The sequence below is a fragment of the Salvelinus namaycush genome, chromosome 14, assembly GCF_016432855.1.
Source record: "Salvelinus namaycush isolate Seneca chromosome 14, SaNama_1.0, whole genome shotgun sequence".
Classification (NCBI taxonomy): Eukaryota; Metazoa; Chordata; class Actinopteri; order Salmoniformes; family Salmonidae; genus Salvelinus; species Salvelinus namaycush.
This window is the reverse complement of record NC_052320.1, coordinates 42,161,410-42,185,691: the sequence shown is the minus strand read 5'-3', so window position 1 is coordinate 42,185,691 and position 24,282 is coordinate 42,161,410. Positions and strand designations below refer to the sequence as shown.

At 43.0% G+C, this 24,282-nt stretch overlaps 1 protein-coding gene across 1 annotated transcript in view; it reads left to right on the top strand.

Moving 5' to 3' along the window:
* LOC120059531 (metabotropic glutamate receptor 7-like) overlaps window positions 1-24,282 on the top strand; it is a 126,199-nt gene that overhangs the window by 87,885 nt on the left and 14,032 nt on the right. The window contains exons 7-8 of the mRNA XM_039008658.1: window positions 15,841-15,980; window positions 21,626-22,561. Of these exons, the coding sequence (XP_038864586.1) occupies window positions 15,841-15,980; window positions 21,626-22,561 (1,076 nt within the window). The remainder of the gene's footprint in view (window positions 1-15,840; window positions 15,981-21,625; window positions 22,562-24,282) is intronic.

Here is a 24,282-nt window from a genome sequence, read left to right as displayed (position 1 = left end):
CATTGCTTCACAAAAATGTATCAACGGCTGATCATTAGGCCACTACGGACAGGTTGTGTGCATGTGTTTCTGTTTTCTAATGGTTGTACATTTCATCTTCATATAGCCTATATCACAGCTGTCTCTATCTCCCCCTTCAAACTTTGCGTGTCAATTTATATGATAGGCTACAATGATTTAGCATTATTCTATGACGTAGACTAGTTTTTGATATGCTACAGAAAGGATTTGAAGCTAAGGCAATGTTTTGAATATGTTTTTGTAAAAGAGAAATGTTATTTGCTTAGGGACTGTACGTTATTTATAATGAGGGATACCTGGAGAAATTGTGACCTCTCTGAAATTAAAATGGATGCCCCTTCCTTCAGTAAAATATATTTTTACCTGACCCTCCCCTATATACATTTTATGTTTTAATTATTATTTTGGGTAACAGAGAACATGCCTACCTTTTTACCCTCATTCCCAGGACAGACCAGAGCCTTAACTATGCAGTTTTAGAAATGGTTCTTTGTTTTGTAAGCATTACATGGCAAAGTAGCCAGGAGGTTGTGGATTTGCAGACCACTGCTGAAAATATTTCCATTATAATGAAAGAACTGCATGAATATATCATCTTATTTGCAGTCTGAGAAAAAAGCCTTTTAATAAATGCATTTCCTGCAATTCTAAATCATTTTACATCATAATACCACAACAGAGCATGACAAGGAATGAGCACATGCTGCAGCACCAGAGATGTTTTGATTTGTTAAAAAAATAACATACTCTAAGTTTGGAACAGTGATAAAGTTGTCTATCAAGTGTAAAAAATTGAGCGCAACAGAACCAGTTACACTTGAAGTATCTGATCATCAGTGAAAAAGTCCTTTGTTGATATGCGGCAGCTGTACTAAAAACAATGACAAGCCACCGGGGTCTGACAAACTGGATGGAACATTTCTGAGGATAATAGCAGACGATATTGCCACTCCTATTTGCCACATCTTCAATTTAAGCCTACTAGAAAGTGTGTGCCCTCAGGCTTGGAAGGAAGCTAAAGTCATTCCACCCAAGAATAGTAAAGCCCCCTTTACTGGCTCAAATAGCAGACCAATCAGCCTGTTACCAACCCTTAGTAAACTTCTGGGAAAATGTTTTTTGACCAGATACAATGCTATTTCACAGTAAACAAATTGACAACAGACTTTCAGCATGCTTATAGGGAAGGACACTCAACAAGCACAGCATTTACACAAATGACTGATATTGGCTGAGAAAAATGTATGATACAGTGACTGAGGGGGCTGTCTTGTTAGATTTCAGTGCAGCTTTTGACATTATTGATCATAGTCTGCTGCTGGAAAAACGTATGTGTTATGGCTTTACAGTCTCTGCTATAATGTGGATAAAGAGTTACTTGTTGAACAGAACAGAGGGGGTTCTTTAATGGAATCCTCTCAAACATAATCCAGGTAGAATCAGGAATTCCCCAGGGTAGCTGTTAAGGCCCCTTGCTTTTTTCAATCTTTACTAACAACATGCCACTGGCTTTGAGTAAGGCCACTGGCTTTGAGTAATGTATGCGGATGACTCAAAACTATACACATCAGCCACTAAAGTGACTGAAATGACTGCAAGACTTAACAAAGAGCTGCAGTTAGTTTCGGAATGGGTAGCAAGGAATACGTTAGTCCTAAATATTTCCAAAACTAAAAGCAATGTATTTGGGACAAATCATTCACTAAACACTAAACTTCAACTACATCTCTTAATGAATAATGTGGAAATTGAGCAAGTTGAGGTGACTGAACTGCTTGGAATAAACCTGGATTGTAAACTGTCATGGTCAAAACATATTGATACAACAGTAGATAAGATGGGGAGAAGTCTGTCCATAATAAAGTGTTTTTCTGACTTCTTTACAACACTATAAACAAGACAGGCCTGGTTTTGTCGCACCTGGACTACTGTTCAGTCGTGTGGTCAGGTGCACCAAAGAGGGACTTGGGAAAATTGCAGTTGGCTCAGAACAGGGCAGCACGGCTGGCCCTGAAAAGTACACGGAGAGCTAACATTAATGACATGCATGTCAGTCTCTCATGGCTCAACGTGGAAGAGTGATTGACTTCCTCATTACTTGTTTTCGTAAGAGGTGTTGACAAGCTGAAGGTACCGAGCTGTCTGTTTAAAATACTAGCACACAGCTCGGACACCCATGCATACCCCACAAGCCTTAACACCAGAGGTCTCTTCACAGTCCCCAAGTCCAGAACAGACGATGGGAGGCACACAGTACTACATAGAGCCATGACTACATGGAACTCTATTTCACATCAGGTAACTGATGCAAGCAGTAGAATCAGATTTAAAAAGCAGGTAAAAATACACCTTATGGAACAGCGGGGACTGAAGAAACACAAACATAGGCACAGACACATTCATACATACACACACACATCATAACATACGCACTATACACACACGTACACATGGATTTTGCATTCTAGATATGTGGCTAGTTTTTTTATATACACAACCCCAGCAGCACAAAAACGCAGGAAGGAAGTACATTTTCCTAGAAATGTAACTTTGCCCTATGCTTCTCCGATATTTGCTCTTCTTATAGCCTAGGCCTATAGTATGGATCAGTTGATTGAGACCAGACTTGATAGCAGAGAATCAGTGATGAGGGGCATCTCAAACATTGAGATATAATAAGCTAATTATCAAACCCAAAGCAGTATGACATTTAATCGATTGCAAATTACATGACCCTCCCCTTGTCACGGGTATGAGTACTGGTAAAGAAGTCAGGTGCAGGAGAGCAGAGGGTTGTGAACAGGCGCACACTTTATTGAGGCAGGAGAAACCAACAGACGGACACCACTGCGTCAAAACCTCCAGCCAATTGGCAAAAGTGCAAAACCGCGCAAACAGTCACAAACATTATGTTTACCAAATAAACATACCTTGTGAACAACACGGAATATAAGAACGCCAGTCTGGCGCGTCACAAATAACACGTAACAGACACAATATCACACAAAGACATGAGGGGGAACAGAGGAATAAATACATGCAGTGTGATTGGGGAATGTAAACCAGGTGTGCAGGGAACAAGACAAAACAATTGGGTCAATGAAAAATGGAGCGGCGATGGCTAGAAAGCCGGTGACGTCGACCGCCGCCCGAACAAGGAGAGGAGCCGACTTCGGCGGAAGTCGTGACACCCCTGTAATAAAAACAAATATATACTACACCCTCGTCCTAACTGAAATTGAAAAAGCATGACCCTCTCCCATTTTCCTCCAGGTAACAATTGTGTAAATTCCGTTCGCTCCCTTATGTGCCTAAGGGAGATGTGCTCCAGGCGGCTTTGATTGATGGGTCCTTTTAGGAGGGTGGGTGTGCGTGTATGAGTTCGCTAATTATCTATCTCCATTCAGAGAGTTTCCTAAAATAGGCCTAGCCTGTCTGGACTTCATCTCTTTAATCAGATAGAAAGAAAACTGTAGGCAGCAAGTGTCATGATAGTCAGCATATGTGCGAGGAATCATGACAGGTGCTAGTTTCGCATGTCCTCTCTTATTAAATGGGGTGCAACTGAATGAAATGTAGCCAAGCTCCTTTAATGATTCATCCTATTGGATGAGCAACCTATCCTAATATTTTCAGTATTTTTTTCCTTAGTATATGATCTTTCTCTCATTACTGCGTGCTCTCCAATCACTTTGAACAACATATTGCCACTGAGAATGACCGCAGCAGTGTTGGAGACGTTCTGCAATTTTTGGGGAAAAGTGGAGGGAAAAACGCATCAGACCTGGTGTGTTCTCGGTTTAGTTGTTTCATACAAACAACATGCATATATCTCAGCTACCATTACACTAACTATACGTTTCTAGTACACCAGTCATTTAAAATTCAACTGAAAGTGGCGGAAATGAAATGTTACAATTGACCCCAAAGGCAGGGTTAAATGTAACACTGTAAAAATGTTAATTAATAATACACTACCGGTCCAAAGTTTTAGAACACCTACTCATGCAAGGGTTTTTCTTTATTTTTACTATTTTCTACATTATAGAATAATAGTGAAGACATCAAAACTATGAAAAATGTTAAAGAAATCAAAATATATCTTATATTTTGATTTCCAGCTTCACCTGGAATGCTTTTCCAGCTGTCATGAAGGAGTTCCCATATATACTGAGCACTTGTTGGCTGCTTTTCCTTCACTCTGTGGTCCAACTCATCCCAAACCATCTCAATTTGGTTGAGGTCGGGAGATTATGGAGGCCAGGTCATCTGATGCAGCACTCCATCACTCTCCTTCTTGGTAAAATAGCCCTTACACAGCGTGGAGGTGTGTTGAGTCATTGGGATGGCGTATCGCTGCAGAATGCTGTGGTAGCCATGCTGGTTAAGTGTGCCTTGAATTCTAAATAAATCACAGACAGTGTCACCAGCAAAGCACCCCATCACCATAACACCCCCTCCTCCATGCTTTACGATGGGAAATACACATGTGGAGATCATCTGTTCACCCACACCGCGTCTCACAAAGACTTGCTGGAAGGAACCAAAAATCCCAAATTTCCACCGTTCTAATGTCCATTGCTCGTGTTTTTTGGCCCAAGGAAGTCTCTTCTTATTATTGGTGTCCTTTAGTAGTGGTTTCTTTGCAGCAATTCGACCATGAAGGCCTGATTCACGCGGTCTCCTCTGAACACATAAAGTTGAGATGTGTCTGTTACTTGAACTCTGTGAAGCATTTATTTGGGCTGCAATTTCTGAGGCTGGTAAATCTAATGAACTTATCCTCTGCAGCAGAGGTAAATCTGGGTTATCCATTCCTGTGGCAGTCCTCATGAGAGCCAGTTTCATCAGAGCACTTGATGGTTTTTGCCACTGCACTTGAAGAAACTTTCAAAGTTCTTAAAATTTTCCGTATTGACTGCCCTTCATGTCTTAAAGTAATGATGGACTGTCGTTTTTCTTTGCTTATTTGAGCTGTTTTTTGCCATAATATGGACTTGGTCTTTTACCAAATAGGGCTATCTTCTGTATACCCCCTACCTTGTCACTATACAACTGATTGGTTCAAATGCATTAAGAAGGAAATAAATTCCACAAATTAACTTTTAAGGTACACCTGTTAATTGAAATGCATTCCAGGTGACTTCCTCATGAAGCTGGTTGAGAGAATGCCAAGAGTGTGCAAAGCTGTCATCAAGGCAAAGCGTGGCGATTTGAAGAATCACAAAAATAAAATATATTTTGATTTGTTTAACACTTTTTTTTGTTACTACATGATTCCATATGTGTTATTTCATAGTTTTGATGTCTTCACTATTATTCTACATACAAAAGAAATACAACTTTTGACCAGTGGTGTATTTATAATTTGAAACTGATATTTGAATGAAAATACACTATATTGACAACAACAAAGCGTTAATTTGATATTTTACGCATGTCATATTGACCAAAAATGGAGTAGCCAAAATGTATACATTTAATACATTTTTCATTTTTCAAAGGTATTATCTACATTTGCCTTTTTTCATTTTTCTAAGGTATTATCTTAGTTGTACTGGCAAACTTGATGTAAAGAAGTGCCATTGTATATCATAATGGAATTTTGGGTAAGGGGCTAAGTCTTATCAACTATACCAATCAAAATACCCTTTCTTACTGATAAAAATTATATATAATTAGATACATGGGGAATGTTCCACAGGTCAATAATAAAAACAGAGAGGCAGCAAGAATATTTTGAATTCTGCCTGAAAAACAATTTGTTGTCAGTAAAAAAAAATGTATCAATGGATTTAAGCAAAAATTCATAGGTATGTAGATACACTAACCAAGCATTAATTAACACACTGAATAACATTTTGTTGTTGCTACTGATGCTGTGTTACTTTGTTCCCCAGTCTTCCTTATGAGTTACCTTGCTATTTGTCAATGGGTCCGCACAATTCATTCACTCTTACAAAAAAGGGTTCCAAAAGAGTTCTTTGGCTGTCCCCAAGGAGAACTCTTTTTGGTTCCAGGTAGAACCCTTTTTCGTTCCAGGTAGAACTATTTTGGTTTCCATATAGAATCCTCAGTGGAAAGGGTTCTACATGGAACCCAAAAGGGTCCTACCTGGAACCAAAAGGATTCTACCTAGAACCAAAAAGGGTTCTTCAACGGTTTTCCTATGGGGACAGCCGACAAACCCTTTTCGGTTCTTGATAGCACTTTTTTTTTCCATATGTACAAAAGTACAATATTTAGCCTGAAGTGCTTCTCACAGTAATCAGAAAAAAGCAGATAAGCTGTTTCTGTAATTTGTTGCTGAACATATATATTACCTGTAATACTGTCACGATCGTTGGTTGAATTAATGGACCAAGGCGCAGCGTGCGTAGAGTTCCACAACTTTAATAATGAAACTCACAAAAACAATAAAGGATCAACGATACGTGAAGCTGATGTAGTGCTCGCAGGCAAGATCCCACAAAAACCCAGTGGGAAAAGGCTGCCTAAATATGATCCCCAATCAGAGACAACGATAGACAGCTGCCTCTGATTGGGAACCATACCAGGCCAACATAGAAATGAAAAAACTAGACTACCTACCCTAGTCACACCCTGACCTAACCAAAATAGAGAATAAAAAGGATCTCTAAGGTCAGGGCGTGACGGACCGTGGATCGTCGCCGGAGGCTCCGGACCGTGGATCGTCGCCGATGGAACCGGACCGTGGATCCTCACAGGAGGCTCTGGGCCATGGATCCTCACTGGAGGCTCCGGACTGCGAACCGTCACTGGAGGTTCCGGACTGCGAACCATCGCTGGAGGTTCCGGGTTGCAGACCAACATAGAAATGAAAAAACTAGACTATCCACCCTGGTCACACCCTGACCTAACCAAAATAGAGAATAAAAAGGATCTCTAAGGTCAGGGCGTGACAAATACACTTGCAATAAGACTGTCACAGAGGAATGCTCAGCTCACGAAATGTGCCTTTACTCTGTTTACCCCCACTGATGCAGTATTCAATAACCTTTCTACTTGTAAGCCAACATTAGTACTCCTGTATCTTTGACAGCCAAATCTCCAGTGGTGGAAAAAGTACCCAATATTCATAATCAAGTAAAAGTAAAAGTCACTCAGTAAAATACTTCTTGAGTAAAAGTATATACTTAAGTATCAAAAGTAAATGTAGTTATTCAGATATACTTATGTATCAAAAGTAAAACTAGAAATAATTTCACATTCCTTGTATTATGCAAACCAGACGGCACGATTTTTTTGTTTTTCAAGTTTACGGGCACACTCCAACACTCAGAAATAATTTAAAAACGAAGCATTTGTGTTTAGTGAATCTGCCAGATCAGAGGCAGTACGGATGACCAGGGATGTTCTCTTGATATGTGTGTGAATTGGACCATTTTCATGTCCTAGGCATTTGAAATGTAACGAGTACTTTTTGGTGACAGGGAAAATAAATGGAGTATTTACATTACATGACATTATTTTCTTTACTTTTGTATCATGGCGCCGGAGATGATGGCTGACGTTTACATGTTCCTATCCAACTGTGTTTTTGTTCGTTTTTTTGCGTTGTTTGTAACTTTTTTTTTAAACTTATTTTGTACATAATGTTGCTGCTACCGTCAGAACAGCGATTACTCACCATGAACTGGCAAAAGCTTTTTTTTGATTAACGGTTCCCGACGAGCCTGACGTGAAGGACACACTGTTATCCTGGGAACAGGCCCAAATCCCTGTCATTTGCATGAAGAGAAGACAGAGAAAAAGAGGGCGGAGGTCGGGCTACCTTCTGAGAATTCATAGGCGATTGAATAAACTTCCACTGCCTTCCGTTCTACTAGCTAACGTGCAACCATTGGAAAATAAAATAGACGACCTACGAGGAAGATTAAATTACCAACGGGACATTAAAAACTAATATCTTATGCATCAAGAAGTCGTGGAAAAACTACGACATTATCTACATACAGCTGGCTGGTAATACACTGTATCAGCGTCTGGTAAGAAAAGCGGTGGCGAATTATGTATATTTGTAAACAACAGCTGGTGCATAATATCTGGTATCACAATACTAGAGTGAAAAAAACTCTAAACCACCTTTACTCCACACACAGAGACGCGTACAAAGCTCTCCCCTTCATTTGGCAAATCTGACCATACAGTGGCTTGCGAAAGTATTCACCCCCTTGGCATTTATCCTATTGTGTTGCCTTAAAACCTGGAATTAAAATAGATTTTTTTTGGGGGGGGGGTTGTATCATTTTATTTACACAACATGCCTACCACTTTGAAGATGCAAAATATTTTTTGGTGTGAAACAAACAAGAAAAAAGACAAAAAACTGAAAACTTGAGCGTGCATGCACCCCCCCCAAAGTCAATACTTTGTAGAGCCACCTTTTGCAGCAATTGCAGCTTCAAGTCTCTTGGGGTATGTCTCTATAAGCTTGGCACATCTAGCCACTGGGATTTTTGCCCGTTTTTTCAAGGCAAAACTGCTCCAGCTCCTTCAAGTTGGATGGGTTCTGCTGTTGTACAGCAATCTTTAAGATTCTCAATTGGATTGAGTTCTGGGATTTTACTAGGCCATTCCAAGACATTTAAATGTTTCCCCTTAAACCATCCGAGTGTTGTTTTAGCAGTATACTTAGGGTCATTGTCCTGCTGGAATGTGAACCTCCATACCAGTCTCAAATTTCTGGAAGACTGAAACAGGTTTCCCTCAAGAATTTCCCTGTAATTAGCGCCATCCATCATTCCTTAAATTCTGACCAGTTTCCCAGTCCCTGCCATCTTGGGGTGATGAGAGGTGTTGGGTTTGCGCCAGACATAGAGTTTTCCTTGATGGCCAAAAAGCTCAATTTTAGTCTCATCTGACCAGAGTATCTTCTTCCATATGTTTGGGAGTCTCCCACATGCCTTTTGGCAAACACCAACCGTGATTGCTTATTTTTTTATTGAAGCAATTACTTTTTTCTGGCCACTCTTCCGTAATGCCCAGCTCTGTGGAGTGTACGGCTTAAAGTGGTCCTATGGAAAGATATGACAGATCATGTGACACTTAGATTGCTTACAGGTGGACTTTATTTAACTAATTATGTGACTTCTGAAGGTAATTGTTTGCACCAGATCTTATTTAGGGACTTCATAGCAAAGGGGGTGAATACATATGCACGCACCACTTTTCCGTTATTTTTTCATTTCACTTCACCAATGTGGACTATTTTGTGTATGTCCATTACATGAAATCCAAATAAAAATCCATTGAAATTACAGGTTGTAATGCAACAAAATAGGAAAAACGCCAAGGGGGATGAATACTTTTGCAAGGCACTGTAATTCTATCCTCCTGATTCCTGATTACAAGCAAAAATTAAAGCAGGAAGCACCAGTGGCTTGGGCAATAAAATAAGTGTTCAGATGAAGCAAATGCTAAGCTATAGGACTGTTTTGCTAGCACAGACTGAAATATGTTCCGGGATTCTTCCGATGGCTTTGAGGAGTAAACCACATCAGTCATTGGCTTCATCAATAAGTGCATTGATGATGTCGTCCCCACAGTGACCGTATGTACCCCAACCAGAAGCCATGGATTCCAGGCAACATCTGCACTGAGCTAAAGACTAGAGCTGCCACTTTCAAGGAGCGGGACTCTAACCCTGAAGCGTATAAGAAATCCCGCTATGCTCTCCGACGAACCATCAAACAGGCAAAGCATCAATACAGGATTAAGATCGAATCGTACTACACCGGCTCCGACGCTCGTTGGATGTGGCAGGGCTTGCAAACTATTCAAGACTGCAAAGGAAAGCACAGCCGAGAGATGCCCGGTGAAACGAGCTTACCAGATGAGCTAATCTAATTCTACGCTCGCTTCGAGACAAATAACACTGAAACATGCATGAGAGCACCAGCTGTTCAGGACGATTGTGTGATCACGCTCACGCTCGCGATCACGATCGCGCAGCCGATGTGAGTAAGATCTTTAAACAGGTCGCAGGGCCAGACGGATTACCAGGACGTGTACTGCGAGCATGCGCTGACCAACTGGTTGGCATGTCTTCACTGACATTTTCAACCTCTCCCTGTCCGAGACTGTAATACCAACATGTTTCAAGCAGACCACCATAGTCCCCTTGTGCCCAAGAACACTAAGGTAACCTGCCTAAATGACTACAGACCCGTAGCACTCTCGTCTGTAGCCATGAAGTGCTTTGAAAGGCTGGTCATGGCTCACATCAACACCATTATCCCAGAAATCCTAGACCCACCCCAATTTGCATTCCGCCCTAACAGATCCACAGATGATGCATTCTCTTATGCTCTCCACACTGCCCTTTCCCACCTGGACAAAAGGAACACCTATGTGAGAATGCTATTCATTGACTACAGCTCAGTGTTCAACACCATAGTGCCCTCAAAGCTCATCAATAAGATAAGGACCCTGGGACTAAACACCTCCCTCTGCAACTGGATCCCGGACTTCCTGATGGGCAGCCCCCAGGTGGTAAGGGTAGGTAACAATACATCCGCCACGCTGACCCTCAACACAGGGGCCCCTCAGGCGTGCGTGCTCAGTCCCCTCCTGTATTCCCTGTTCACTCATGACTTCACAGCCAGGCACGACTCCAACACCATCATTACGTTTGCCAATGACACAACAGTGGTATGCCTGATCACCGACAACGATTAGACAGCCTATAGGGGGGAGGTCAGAGACCTGGCTGTGTGGTGCCAGGACAACAACCTCTCCCTCAATGTGATCAAGACAAAGGAGATGATTGTGGACTACAGGAAAAGGAGGACCGAGCACACCCCCATTCTCATCGACGGGGCTGTGGTGGAGCAGGTCGAGAGCTTGTCCACATCACCAACAAACTAACATGGTCCAAGCGCAACATGAGAGCCGTGAAGAGGGAACGACAAAACGTATTCCCCCTCAGAAGACTGAAAAGATTTGGCATTGGTCCTCAGATCTTCAAAAGGTTCTACAGCTGCACCATGGAGAGCATCCTGACGGGCTGCATCACTGCCTGGTATGGCAACTGCTCGGCCTCCTACTACAAGGAACTACGGAGGGTAATGTGAACGGCCCAGTACAACACTGGGGCCAAGCTTCCTGCCATCCAGGACCTCTATACCAGGCGGTGTCAGAGGAAGGCCCTAAAAATTGTCAAAGACTCCAGCCACCCTAGTCATAGACTGTTCTCTCTGCTACCACACAGCAAGCTGTACCGGTGCGCCAAGTCTGAGTACAAGAGGCTTCTAAACAGCTTCTTCCCCCAAACCATAAGACTCCTGAACATCTAATCAAATTTCTACCCAGACTATTTGCATTGCCCCCCCTCTTTTACGCCAGTGCTACTCTCTGTTATTATCTATTTATAGTCACTTGAATAACTCTACCTACATGTACATATTACCTCAATTACCTTGACTAACCGGTGCCCCCACACATTGACTCTGTACCGCTACCCCCTGTATATAGCGTGGCTATTGATATTTTACTGCTGCTCTTTAATTACTTGTTCCTTTATTTCTTATCATATTTTTTAAACTGCATTGTTTGTTAGGGGCTTGTAAGTAAGCATTTCACTGTAAGGTCTACACCTGTTGTATTTGGCACATGTGACTAATAATATTTGATTTGATTTGAAAATGTGTCAAAAATATAAATAGTAAAGTAAAATACAGATACCACAAAAAGGCACTTAAGTTGTACTTGTAGTATTTTTACATAAGTACTTTACATCACTGCAAATCTCTGTGCTATTTACTGTATCCTGGCTGGGCTGTGTGTGTGCACGTACGCCTGCACGCGAGCATGTTCACATGTGTATATGTTAGAGTATGTGAATATACATGTTTGTGTGGCCATGTGTGCGTGCCTGTGTGAGTTGTCTTTGTTGTTCTCCCTGCTGCGCTGGAGACAGAGCTCAAGAGAGTGAAGGAAAGAGAGCCCCCAGTCCACCCACACTGCTCGACACAGTACAGCAGCAATGCACTTTTGTCATGTCTTAGTTCAGAGCCCCATGCGAATGTATGAATCTTTCATCTCTCACAAAGCTGTCTACACAGATCATTTTGTTCCCTTGGAAATAACAGGAAACGTAAAATACAATGGAATTTGTAATGGCTTCCTATCTGCAAGGAGAGTCACACTGCTTAATTATTTGCTTACTGACTGTGTGTGTGTGTGGGGTGGGGGGGGATTCTTTGTACTGCAATGTGCGTGGAACAAGACAGTCTTGTAGTCCTGACATACCAACTGCTCCCAGTGTACTATGTCAACACCTTGTCAACAAATAGATGCAGTATGTCAACTCTATTCTCTGTCTGTTGGAAGCAGACGTGACAGATTGTTGACTACTACCCCTGTGTGTGTTTTCTGTTGTTTCAATTTCATTCTAAAGCGGATTCTGTCATACTGCAACTACTGTATACTGTACAGTACCAGTCAAAAGTTTGAACACACCTACATTCAAGGGTTTCTTGTTATTTTTACTGTTTTCTATATTGTAGAATAATAGTAAAGACATCAAAACTACGAAATAACACACATGGAATCATGTAGTAATCCAAAAAATGTTAAACAAATCAAAATATATTTATATTTGAGATTCTTCAAAGTAGCCACCCTTTGCCTTTATTACATTTTTGCACACTCTTGGCAATCTCTCAACCAGCTTCATAAGGAATGCTTTTCAAACAGTCTTGAAGGAGTTCCCACATATGCTGAGCACTGCTTTTCCTTCAATATGCGGTCCAACTCATCCCAAACCATCTCAGTTGGGTTAAGGTCAGGGGAATGTTGAGGCCAGGTCATCTGATGTAGCACTCCATCACTCTCCTTCTTGGTCAAATAGCCCTTACACAGCCTGGAGGCGTGTTGGGTCATTGTCATGTTGAAAAACAAATGATAGTCCCACGAAGCGCAAACCGGATGGGATGGTGTATCGCTGCAGAATGCTGTGGGAGCCATGCTGGTTAAGTGTGCCTTGAATTCTAAATAAATCACAGACAGTGTCACCAGTAAAGCACCCCAACACCATCACACCTCCTCCTCCATGCTTCATGGTGGGAACCACACATGCGGAAATCCTCCGTTCAGCTATTCTATGTCTCACAAAGAGATGGCGGTTGGAACCAAAAATCTCAAATTTGGACAGATTTCAAAGGTCTAATGTCCATTGCTCGTGTTTCTTGGCCCAAGCAAGTCTCTTCTTCTCATTGGTGTCCTTTAGTAGTGGTTTCTTTGCAGCAATTAACGCAGTCTCCTCTGAAAAGTTGACGTTGAGATGTGTCTGTTACTTGAACTCTGTGAAGCATTTATTTAGGCTGCACTTAAAGAAACTGTCCATGTTCTTGAAATTTTCCAGATTGACTGACCTTCATGCCTTAAAACAGAGATGGACTGCCGTTTCTCTTTGCTTATTTGAGCTGTTCTTGCCATAATATGGACTTGGTCTTTTACCAAATAGGACTATCTTCTGTGTACCACCAATACCTTATCACAACACAACGGATTGGCTCAAATGCTTGAAGCAGGAAAGAAATTCCACAAATGAACTTTTAACAAGGCACACATGTTAATTGAAATGCATTCCAGGTGACTACCTCATGAAACTGGTTGAGAGAATGCAAATGAGTAGGTGTTTCCAAACTTTTGACTGGTACTGTATGTTTAGTACAACTATGGGTAGCGTAACACTTTACATGAGCCTTTTGTCTTATTAAGGGCTACATAATTATGACATAATACTGACACAATTGGTGTCCTAAACATTTATGACAGCTGATGTTAGCTTATGACAACTGACAATACATTTCCTTGACACAAACCACTGCTTATCGGCGAAATATTCTACACACATTCAGAGTGGTTTCAGTGAATTAGCTAATTTGAGCTCTGCTAATACACCTTACACTACTCAGTATCTTCAACAGCTTTGGAAATGGCCACATTAATATTCTGTGTGACTAATGCGCAGGAAACTTAAGGAGAAAACGAAAGCAACTCGTTGACTTTGATGGTCATACAAACTTTGATATAGTGGCAGATTCGGTTCTCCCATGAGATTTCTGTATACTTTAGGTCTCTTCCTGTATGTATGGTGCATCTAAATGAGGTTTTACTCCCCATAATCTCGTTTCTTGCTGCTAGAGGGGAGACTTTGGCCTTGCTCTTTTGTAGAATGTTCAATGACAAATGTCCTTGAAAAAAACTGCCGTGTAGGATACTAAAATTCCCTCTTGACAAAAACTAAAAGGGATGGTGTTCAGAATTGGGGTACAGCCTCTACCTAACAAAGCCAAAGGCCTACACAAAACACAAAGGCAACATGTCCCCCACAACCATTTTGGACAGGTGTTATTGGTCATTCCCCTTTTAGACTTTTTATAGTCAGGACTATTATTGCAGTCATTTCCCATGCCACATCTGATTCGTGTTCCCCCCGTCCCCGTACGATTTTAGAAATGGTGTATACTATGCCTTTGAGTTATTGTATGCACTGCCAAGGTTAACTCACTGTTGAACTGACAAAGTAATAGTCCGTCTTACAATGGCAGGATGAGAGGCATCGACCTCACTGTGTGTTGTATAAATCAATTCAAATCAAATGTTATATGTCACATGCGCTGAATACAACAGCTGTAGAACTTACAGTGAAATGCTTACTTACAAGCCCTTAACCAACAATGCAGTTTTAAGAAAAATATGTGTCAAGTAAAAAAATCTAAAATAAAAGTAACAAATAATTAAAGAGCAGCAGTAAAATAACAGTAGCGAGGCCATATACAGGGGGTACCGGTACAGAGTCAATGTGTGGGGGCACTGTTTAGTCGAGGTAATTGAGGTAATATGTACATGTCACATCAAAAAAGCAGGGCCACACATTTCTTCTTAGTTGGTTTTACGGAAAGTTCTCACGCACATCTTCATTATGGCGAGGTCATACACACATACACATGCACATAGATAGCCTACACAACTATACACACACACACACACACTCACAAACACATACACACACACACACACAAATCAGGCCACAGACTTAATTTCTCGAATACTGGGTTGCAGGTGTCCAGGACCTTCAGTAAGTTAATTAGCCTGCGGTCCTCTGCTTGCTACAAACTGCGACCATATGGGGACCGTATGATGCTTTGGCTGACCTATTTATCTTACTTTGCTTCATCTCCTGTTCAGCATGTGTAATTGAGATGGTTTACTTTTGAACTGAGGAAATGTGCATCCGTCTTGAAGAACGGGCACCGTATGATATTCCTAATGCACAGATGGGATAACCTAAAGCTGAACACTGCTTCATTGATGCTGCGCATAGACCTAATGATGTATCACACAGCTCTGATGCTGAAGTGCTCAGATGTGAAATGTAGGGCTGCGGTGTGGTGTTGGATTGCCTTAGTACACACTCTTTCACAGCAGAGCAATCATCTCAGTCAGTAGGGAGTTAGCTGACTTGCTAGCCTTCTAATGGGGACAGGATATGAGTCATGGTCATTATGAATAGGCCATTAGCACATGAGCACACCCTGTGGCCCTCGATGTCCACAGAACCGTTTATAGCTTGTAAACGACAGAACAAGGGACACTAGGTTAAAGGTCAATGTTTCTCTCGCAGGGGTGTATGTACTGTTGGCCCAATGAAGACCAACCACAGGCCTTTAATGGTTGAATCTTAAAATAAAAAGGGCATGTGTAATGTATTTATTTGCACAAATATGTACTCAATATAAAAACGAACACATTAATTTTCAATTTCTCCTTCCTTCTGTCTTCCTGCAGGTAGTGCAGGCACGTCGGTTATGTTTAATAAAAACGGTGACGCTCCGGGACGCTACGACCTGTTCCAGTTTCAGATGAACAACTCCAGTGTTCCTGAGTACAGGCCCATCGGACAGTGGGTGGAGACACTCCAACTCAGGGTAAGTTTAAGGCCTGTAATCTTGGCTTGGACCAAGGACACATGGTCCAAGAATCATTAGAATACTTATAATGGCCTTATTTGATTATATTTATGATCTGTAGAGATACATTTCATTCATTTTAGAAAAATGTAAGTGGATAATAGGCCGAATCTACCACATAACCAAAGCAGATTTGTGAAGGTGCTGGAGGCAGAAGGCAAAACAGGAAAAAGTCGATGCACATTTCCAGTCAAATCCACATTTCTTTAAATAGTATCAAAGCTTTCAGTCAGTCGACTTTCATCAGAGCATACTTTGATGAAGGCTTTGATGAAGGTCGACTGGCTGAAAGCTCAGCTACTATTTAAAGCAATTTGCATCAGACTGAAAGTGTGCAGAGACTTTTTCCTTTTTATCAGAGAAATGTAAGTGCAAACGAGGCACTTGAGAAAACGGTGATTGATTGGCCACTAATTAGTACAAAACTTGTTTAGGAAGAGCAATGTAAAATCAAATTAAGGAAATAGCCTATAGTCCTAAGAATGAAGTTGTTGCTTTCTGGCAAGACAACGATAAGTTGTCTAAAGCGGAAAAAGACTGACACCTGTCTACTGAAATATGTTTGTCAAGAAATATTAAAGAGACAGATGATATTGACAATGTCATCTCTGATGAAGAGCTGCATCAAAATGTGTGTCTAAAAGTGACTTAAATCCACCCTGACAAACAACAAACCCAACAAATCACCCCTCCTTCCAAAAAAATGAATTAGCCGTATCAGTCCAAGGTGACAAATCTTGCTTTGTGGTCTCCATAGCAACAGTGGTGTTGGGCTCATTACTGTTTCCAGCCGGAGAGTCAGTGTTTAATCAGGAACTGTTCCAGGGAGTAACATTGTCCACATAACAAATCACAGCCCCTGCACAGATAACTGATAGCGGATCATAATCCACTGAGACAGCGTTGAGACAACACATTTGTCATACAGGTGCATGTGAGCTGCAGGACATGCGGGAGCAGCATGTACAGGAATGCTCACACACTGTAGTCGTTGTAGGTTTTGGCTTGCACTAAGGTATTGTACAGACAAAAGGAGTAGATTTTAAGACAGCTGAATGTTTTTGGTTGTGTAATATCTTAAAACCTCAGGACAGTCTTTAATGTGATTATTATCAGAGCAATTTACAGAATCATTGGTTTTTGGGAGCCAGGAGATGGGGAAAATTATGCAAGTTGTGATGTGGGATGACAAAGAGTTCTTCGAGATGACTTCAAATCAAAAAGTATTTGTCACATGCGCCGAATACAACAGGTGTAGACCTTACAGTCAAATGATTACTTACAAGCCCTCAACCAACAATGCAGTTTTAAGAAAATACCCCCCAAAAAGTAAGAGATAAGAGTAACAAATAATTACAGAGCAGAAAATAACAATATCGGGGCTATATACAGGGGGTACCAGTACAGAGTCAATGTGAGGGGGCACCGGTGTCAAGGTAATTGAGGTAATATGTACATGTTAGTAGAGTTATTAAAGTGACTACACATAGATAATAACAGAGTAGCAGCAGCGTAGAAAAGGGAGGGGGGCAATGCAAATAGTCTGGGTAGCCATTTGATTAGATGTTCAGGAGTCTTATGGCTTAGGGGAAGAAGCTGTTTAGAAGCCTCTTTGACATAGACTTGGCGCTCCCGTACTCCTTGCCGTGCGGTAGCAGAGAGAACAGTCTATGACTTGGGTGGCTGAGACTTTGACAATTTTTAGGGCCTTCCTCTGACACTGCCTGGTATAGAGGTCCTGGACGGCAGGAAGCTTGGCCCCAGTGATGTACTGGGCCGTTCGCACTACCCTCTGTAGTGGTCGGTGGTCGGAGGGCGAGCAGTTGCCATACCAGGCAGTGATGCAGCCCGTTAGGATGCTCTCGATGGTGCAGCTGTGAAATCTTTTGAGGATCTGAGGACCCATGCCAAATCTTTTCAGTCTCTTTTCAGTCTTCACGACTGTCTTGGTGTGCTTGGACCATGTTAGTTTATTGGTGATGTGGACACCAAGGAACTTGAAGCTCTCCACCTGCTCCACTACATCCCTGGTGGAAGACAATGGGGGTGTGCTCGGTCCTCCATTGAATCCCGGGAACATATTCCAGTCTGTGCTATCAAAATAGTCCTGTAGTTTAGCATCTGCTTCATCTGACCACATTTTTTATTGACCGAGTCACTGGTGCTTCCTGCTTTAATTTTTGCTTGTAATCAGGAATTATGGTCAGATTTGCCAAATGAAGGGCGAGGGAGAGCTTTGTACGCGTCTCTGTGTGTGGAGTAAAGGTGGTCTAGAGTTTTTTCCCCTCTGGTTGCACATTTGACGTGCTGATAGAAAATAGGTAAAAGTGATTTAAGCTTCCCTGCATTAAAGTCCCCGGCCACTAGGAGCGCCGCCTCTGGATTAGCGGTTTCTTGTTTTCTAATGGCGGAATACAGCTCATTGAGTGCAGTTTTAGTGCCAGCATCGGTCTGTGGTTGTATATAGACAGCTATAAAAAATACAGATGAAAACTCTCTAGGTAGATAGTGTGGTCTACCGCTTATCATGAGATACTCTACCGCAGGTGAGAAAAACCTCGAGACTTCCTTAGATATCGTGCACCAGCTGTTGTTTACAAATATGCATAGGCTTTCGCCCCGTTACCAGAGGCTGCTGTTCTATCCTGCCGATAGTGTATAACCCGCCAGCTGTATGTCATTGATGTCGTTGTTCAGCCACGACTCGTTGAAACATAAGATATTAAAGTTTTTAATGTCCCGTTGGTAAGATATACGTGCTTTCAGTTCGTCCCATTTATTTTCCAGGGATTGAACGTTAGCTTACAGTACTGATTGCAAAGGCAGATTAGCCACTCGTCGTCTGATCCTCACAAGGCACCCCGATCTCTTTCATCGAAATCTCAGTTTCTTTCTCCAGCGAATGACGGGGATGAGGGCCTGTTCGGGTGTTTGGAGTATATACTTCCCGTCCACCTCATTAAAGAAAAATTCTTCATCCAGTTCGAGGTGAGTAACCGCTGGTCTGATGTCCAGAATCTATTTTCGGTCATAAGAGACGGTAGCAGCAACATTATGTACAAGCAATGCGAAAAAACTAACAAAATAGCACAGTTGGTTAAGAGCCAATAAAACGGCAGCCATTCCCTCCGGCGTCATCATGATAAGATGACTTGTACTGACTTTAAGGTTTAACCTCAAGTCTGACTTTAAGGTTAAACTAACATTGTCGTCAAAGAAATCCACAAGAGTGTTGAGGCTCAGTATCTTTTAAGTAATTCAGTAACCTTCTCTAAATTATCTCTGTAGTGGACTCCACATCTTTGTGACAAAATATCGATTCTGAAGAGAAATTCACCCTTTAAAACTGTTGTAGAATTGACATTTTTAAGGTGGTAAATCTGATTCTCCTAAACTAATCCCATTTTTCATACCTCTCTGGCTTCTGCACTCTTTATTAATCACATAACATACTGCATTTGTCTGGCATTTCATTGTTTCTCTCTTTTAATTTTATTTAATATAAATGCAAGTGCTGTCTCCATGGTGATATCAATTACTCTTAAATACGGAATAGGACACTTCAAATCAAATCAAATGTATTTATATAGCCCTTCGTACATCAGCTGATATTCCAAAGTGCTGTACAGAAACCCAGCCTAAAACCCCAAAACAGCAAGCAATGCAGGTGTAGAGCAGCAGCACGGTGGCTAGGAAAAACTCCCTAGAAAGGCCAAAACCTAGGAAAAAACCTAGAGAGGAACCAGGCTATGACGGGTGGCCAGTCCTCTTCTGGCTGTGCCGGGTGGAGATTATAACAGAACATGGCCAAGATGTTCAAATGTTCATAAATGACCAGCATGGTCAAATAATAATAATCACAGTAGTTGTCGAGGGTGCAGCACCTCAGGAGTAAATGTCAGTTGGCTTTCATAGCCAATCATTGAGAGTATCTCTACTGCTCCTGCTGTCTCTAGAGAGTTGAAAACAGCAGGTCTGGGACAGGTAGCACGTCCGGTGAACAGGTCAGGGTTCCATAGCCGCAGGCAGAACAGTTGAAACTGGAGCAGCAGCACGGCCAGGTGGACTGGGGACAGCAAGGAGTCATCATGTCAGGTCGTCCTGAGGCATGGTCCTAGGGCTCAGGTCCTCCGAGAGAGAGAAAGAAAGAGAGAAAGAGAGAATTAGAGAGAGCATACTTAAATTCACACAGGACACCGGATAAGACAGGACAAGTACTCCAGATATAACAAACTGACCCTAGCCCCTCGACACATAAACTAATGCAGCATAAATACTGGAGGCTGAGACAGGAGGGGTCAGGAAACACTGTGGCCCCATCCGATGACACCCCCGGACAGGGCCAAACAGGAAGGATATAACCCCACCCACTTTGCCAAGGCACAACCCCCACACCACTAGAGGGATATCTTCAACCACCAACTTACCATCCTGAGACAAGGCCGAGTATAGCCCACAAAGATCTCCGCCACGGCACAACCCAAGGGGGGTCGCCAACCCAGACAGGAAGATCACGTCAGTGACTCAACCCACTCAAGTGACGCACCCCTCCTAGGGATGGCATGAAAGAGCACCAGTAAGCCAGTGACTCGGCCCCTGTAATAGGGTTAGAGGCAGAGAATCCCAGTGGAGAGAGGGGAACCGGCCAGACAGAGACAGCAAGGGCGGTTCTTTGCTCCAGAGCCTATCCGTTCACCTTCACACTCCTGGGCCAGACTACACTCAATCATAGGACCTACTGAAGAGATGAGTCTTCAATAAAGACTTAAAGGTTGAGACCGAGTCTGCGTCTCTCACATGGGTAGGCAGACCATTCCATAAAAAATGAGCTCTATAGGAGAAAGCCCTGCCTCCAGCTGTTTGCTTAGAAATTCTAGGGGCAATTAGGAGGCCTGCGTCTTGTGACCATAGCGTACGTGTAGGTATGTACGGCAGGACCAACTCGGAAATGTTCGTAGGAGCAAGCCCATGTAACGCTTTGTAGATTAACAGTAAAACCTTGAAATCAGCCCTTGCCTTAACAGGAAGCCAGTGTAGGGAGGCTAGCACTGGAGTAATATGATCAAATTTTGGGGTTCTAGTCAGGATTCTAGCAGCCGTATTTAGCACTAACTGAAGTTTATTTAGTGCTTTATCCGGGTAGCCGGAAAGTAGAGCATTGCAGTAGTCTAACCTAGAAGTAACAAAAGCATGGATTAATTTTTCTGCATCATTTTAGGACAGAAAATGTCTGATTTTTGCAATGTTACTTGAACGTATATTGGCTTATTTTTGTTATTCTTAGCGTTCTTATGATTGGAAATACTTAAAATAATTGATGAAAGAGATATTGTATTCTCCGCTGCAACAACTCAGTGGAGGTTATATTAAGTGTCATTTAGAGTATTGTGCTTGCTGCAGTAGTAGCGAGTTAGCCAGTAAGACATGGTGTGACACAAGATATGTACCTCATCCTGTATGCACACACCAAGTCCAGGCCCATTTGCCTGTCAGGTAGCTGTAAACCGCTTCATCCCTATCGACTAGCCCTCTTATCTGAAGTGCTACCTCCACTGCTTATCTCCCTCTCACCCCGTGGCCTGTGTCCTCTCTCTTTCTCTCAGCTCGAGGAGATGCAGTGGCCAGAAGGGGAGCCGGATGTCCCTATCTCTGTGTGCAGTCTGCCCTGTAAGACAGGTGAGAGGAAGAAGAGGGTAAAGGGCATGCCATGCTGCTGGCACTGTGAGCTGTGTGATGGCTACCAGTACCAATATGATGAGACATTGTGCCGCCTGTGCTCCTACGACATGAGGCCCGACCCAAACCGGACGACCTGCCAACCTATCCCCGTCGTCAAGCTGGAGTGGCACTCCCCCTGGGCAGTCATTCCCGTCTTCCTCGCCATGCTGGGCATCATCGCCACCGTCTTCGTCATGGCAACGTTCGTACGCTACAACGACACACCTATTGTGCGGGCATCGGGCCGCGAGCTGAGCTATGTGCTGCTGACGGGCATCTTCCTGTGCTACATCATCACATTCCTGATGATCGCCAAGCCCGACGTGGGCGTGTGCTCCTTCCGGAGAATCTTCTTGGGCCTGGGGATGTGCATCAGCTACGCCGCACTGCTCACCAAGACCAACCGCATCTACCGGATCTTTGAGCAGGGCAAGCAGACGGTGACCGCCCCACGTTTCATCAGCCCCACCTCCCAGATCGCTATCACCTCCTCCCTCATCTGCCTGCAGCTGCTGGGCGTGCTCATCTGGTTCGCCGTGGACCCGCCCAACATCATCATCGACTACGACGAGCAAAAGACCATGAACCCCAACCTGGCGCGTGGCGTGCTGAAGTGTGACATCACGGACCTGCAGATGATCTGTTCGCTGGGCTACAGCATCCTTCTGATGGTCACATGTACCATCTACGCCATCAAAACCCGGGACGTGCCAGAGGACTTCAACGAGGCCAAGCCCATCGGCTTCACCATGTACACCACATGTATTGTGTGGCTGGCCTTCATTCCCATCTTCTTTGGCACGGCCCAATCTGCAGAGAAGGTGAGTCATCCCTCTCTCCCTCTCTCCGCCTGCGCTACTTCCGCTCCTTCCAGCCTGTGTTTTATCTCATACAAACACACCCACTGACACTGACACACGCATAGAGATGCAAAAACAGACACGCACATAAGCAAACGCACACACACAGTGGCTGTGTGTGTTCAAGACTCATTTTCTTTTGATTTCAAATTCATATGGCTTAGATGTGCACAAAAAAAAACACACACACAAGGACCGCAGGAGACGTAAATAGGCATTGTAAAGGGGGAGGGGGGCATTCTAAGAAGATAAATGCTGTGAGATGCCTGAGGAGAGCATGGAAAAGAGAGGGGTAGTAATTATCTTAGCTCTCACGCCTGGGGCTCAACACTATTATGCCTCATCCTGTGGAGGAAGAGGAGGTGGAGGTGGAATAGGAGGAGGAGGAGGAGGAGAAGGAGAAGAGAAAGGGGATAAGTCGTCTGACTCAAGACATTCACTTCCTTGACAAGGTGCACTTTAGAAATGCACTTGACATCAGCAGCTACTGGAGTTGATTGAGAATCCTGTCTCCCTGTGCTAGTTATTGCTTATCTGAACAGTATTGGTCAGAATACAGACGCATTTATCTGCTCTATTCATGAGCTATTCATGAGCTGCGTGTGATGCTTGGCAGGCTACATGATGTAGCTGAGTGGATGTTTTCCACTGACAGAATATCGACATCGACAGGAAAGTGTTACTCCTAACCTTTTTAAAGAGCCGCACCGTTCAATATCCTTCCTGCTAGGCTACGGAAAGAGAGAGATCACAATATTATTTTCCTCATCAATTTGCCTCTGATTTCATAGATAAATTACACTCTCAGAAGCGATTAGGAGTTCATTATGTTACGCCCAGTGACTAGAGAACCTGTAATGTGTTTGTCTATCTTCATGCAGTTAACTCTTACAGAACACTGGCTATCGTCTTACATACTCCTAAGCCACAAAGAAAGTGCTAGCCTCTTGATGGAAGGTTATTTGTAGGCCCACTCCTGTGGCCTTCAGCAGATAGGGAGGAGTGGTGTTTACAGGGACTCCTCCATTACCCCTTAAGTGTTTGTGTTTGTGTGTGTTTGTGTGTACATCTGCGCATGTACATATCTGTGTGTGTTTGCTTTGCGGACAGGGACTGATTGCTGTATTTGACCAGGCTCCTTATCTCAAAATGACCTTGCGCTTGTTGCTTTCGACTGAAAAGCCCCCGTTTGATTTAGATTTATCTTGGACATTCAGCAACTCCGATTATCTAAAGATGTGTCGCAACATGGCGGCGATACGATACCAGGCAACTCCTAATATTGAGCCTAAGATTGAGATATCCAGTTGACCTTATGTTATTGTATCTTGCTTTGATCGCACAGCCAAAGTTCTATTGCGTGTTGACTGAATTCTCCACAGCTCCGCGCCATTCCGATGCCTGCCCTTGTTTTTCGCACCTGTGCCTACCCCACACCCAAACCCATGTTGTGTGAAGCCATGTACACACGGCAACAAAAGATCACACAGCGGTCTTTGCCCCCATCTACACCTGCTGTCGCTCAGTCAGCCACTCATCAGTCAGCATACAGGCTAATGACTGTGAGAATCACCAGCTTCCAAATCCTTAATGTTCCGCTGCTTTCCACTCACTAGGAATGCGGAATAATCCAACAGTACTGTTGGAATAGAGCTACAGTGCATTTGGAAAGTATTCAGGCC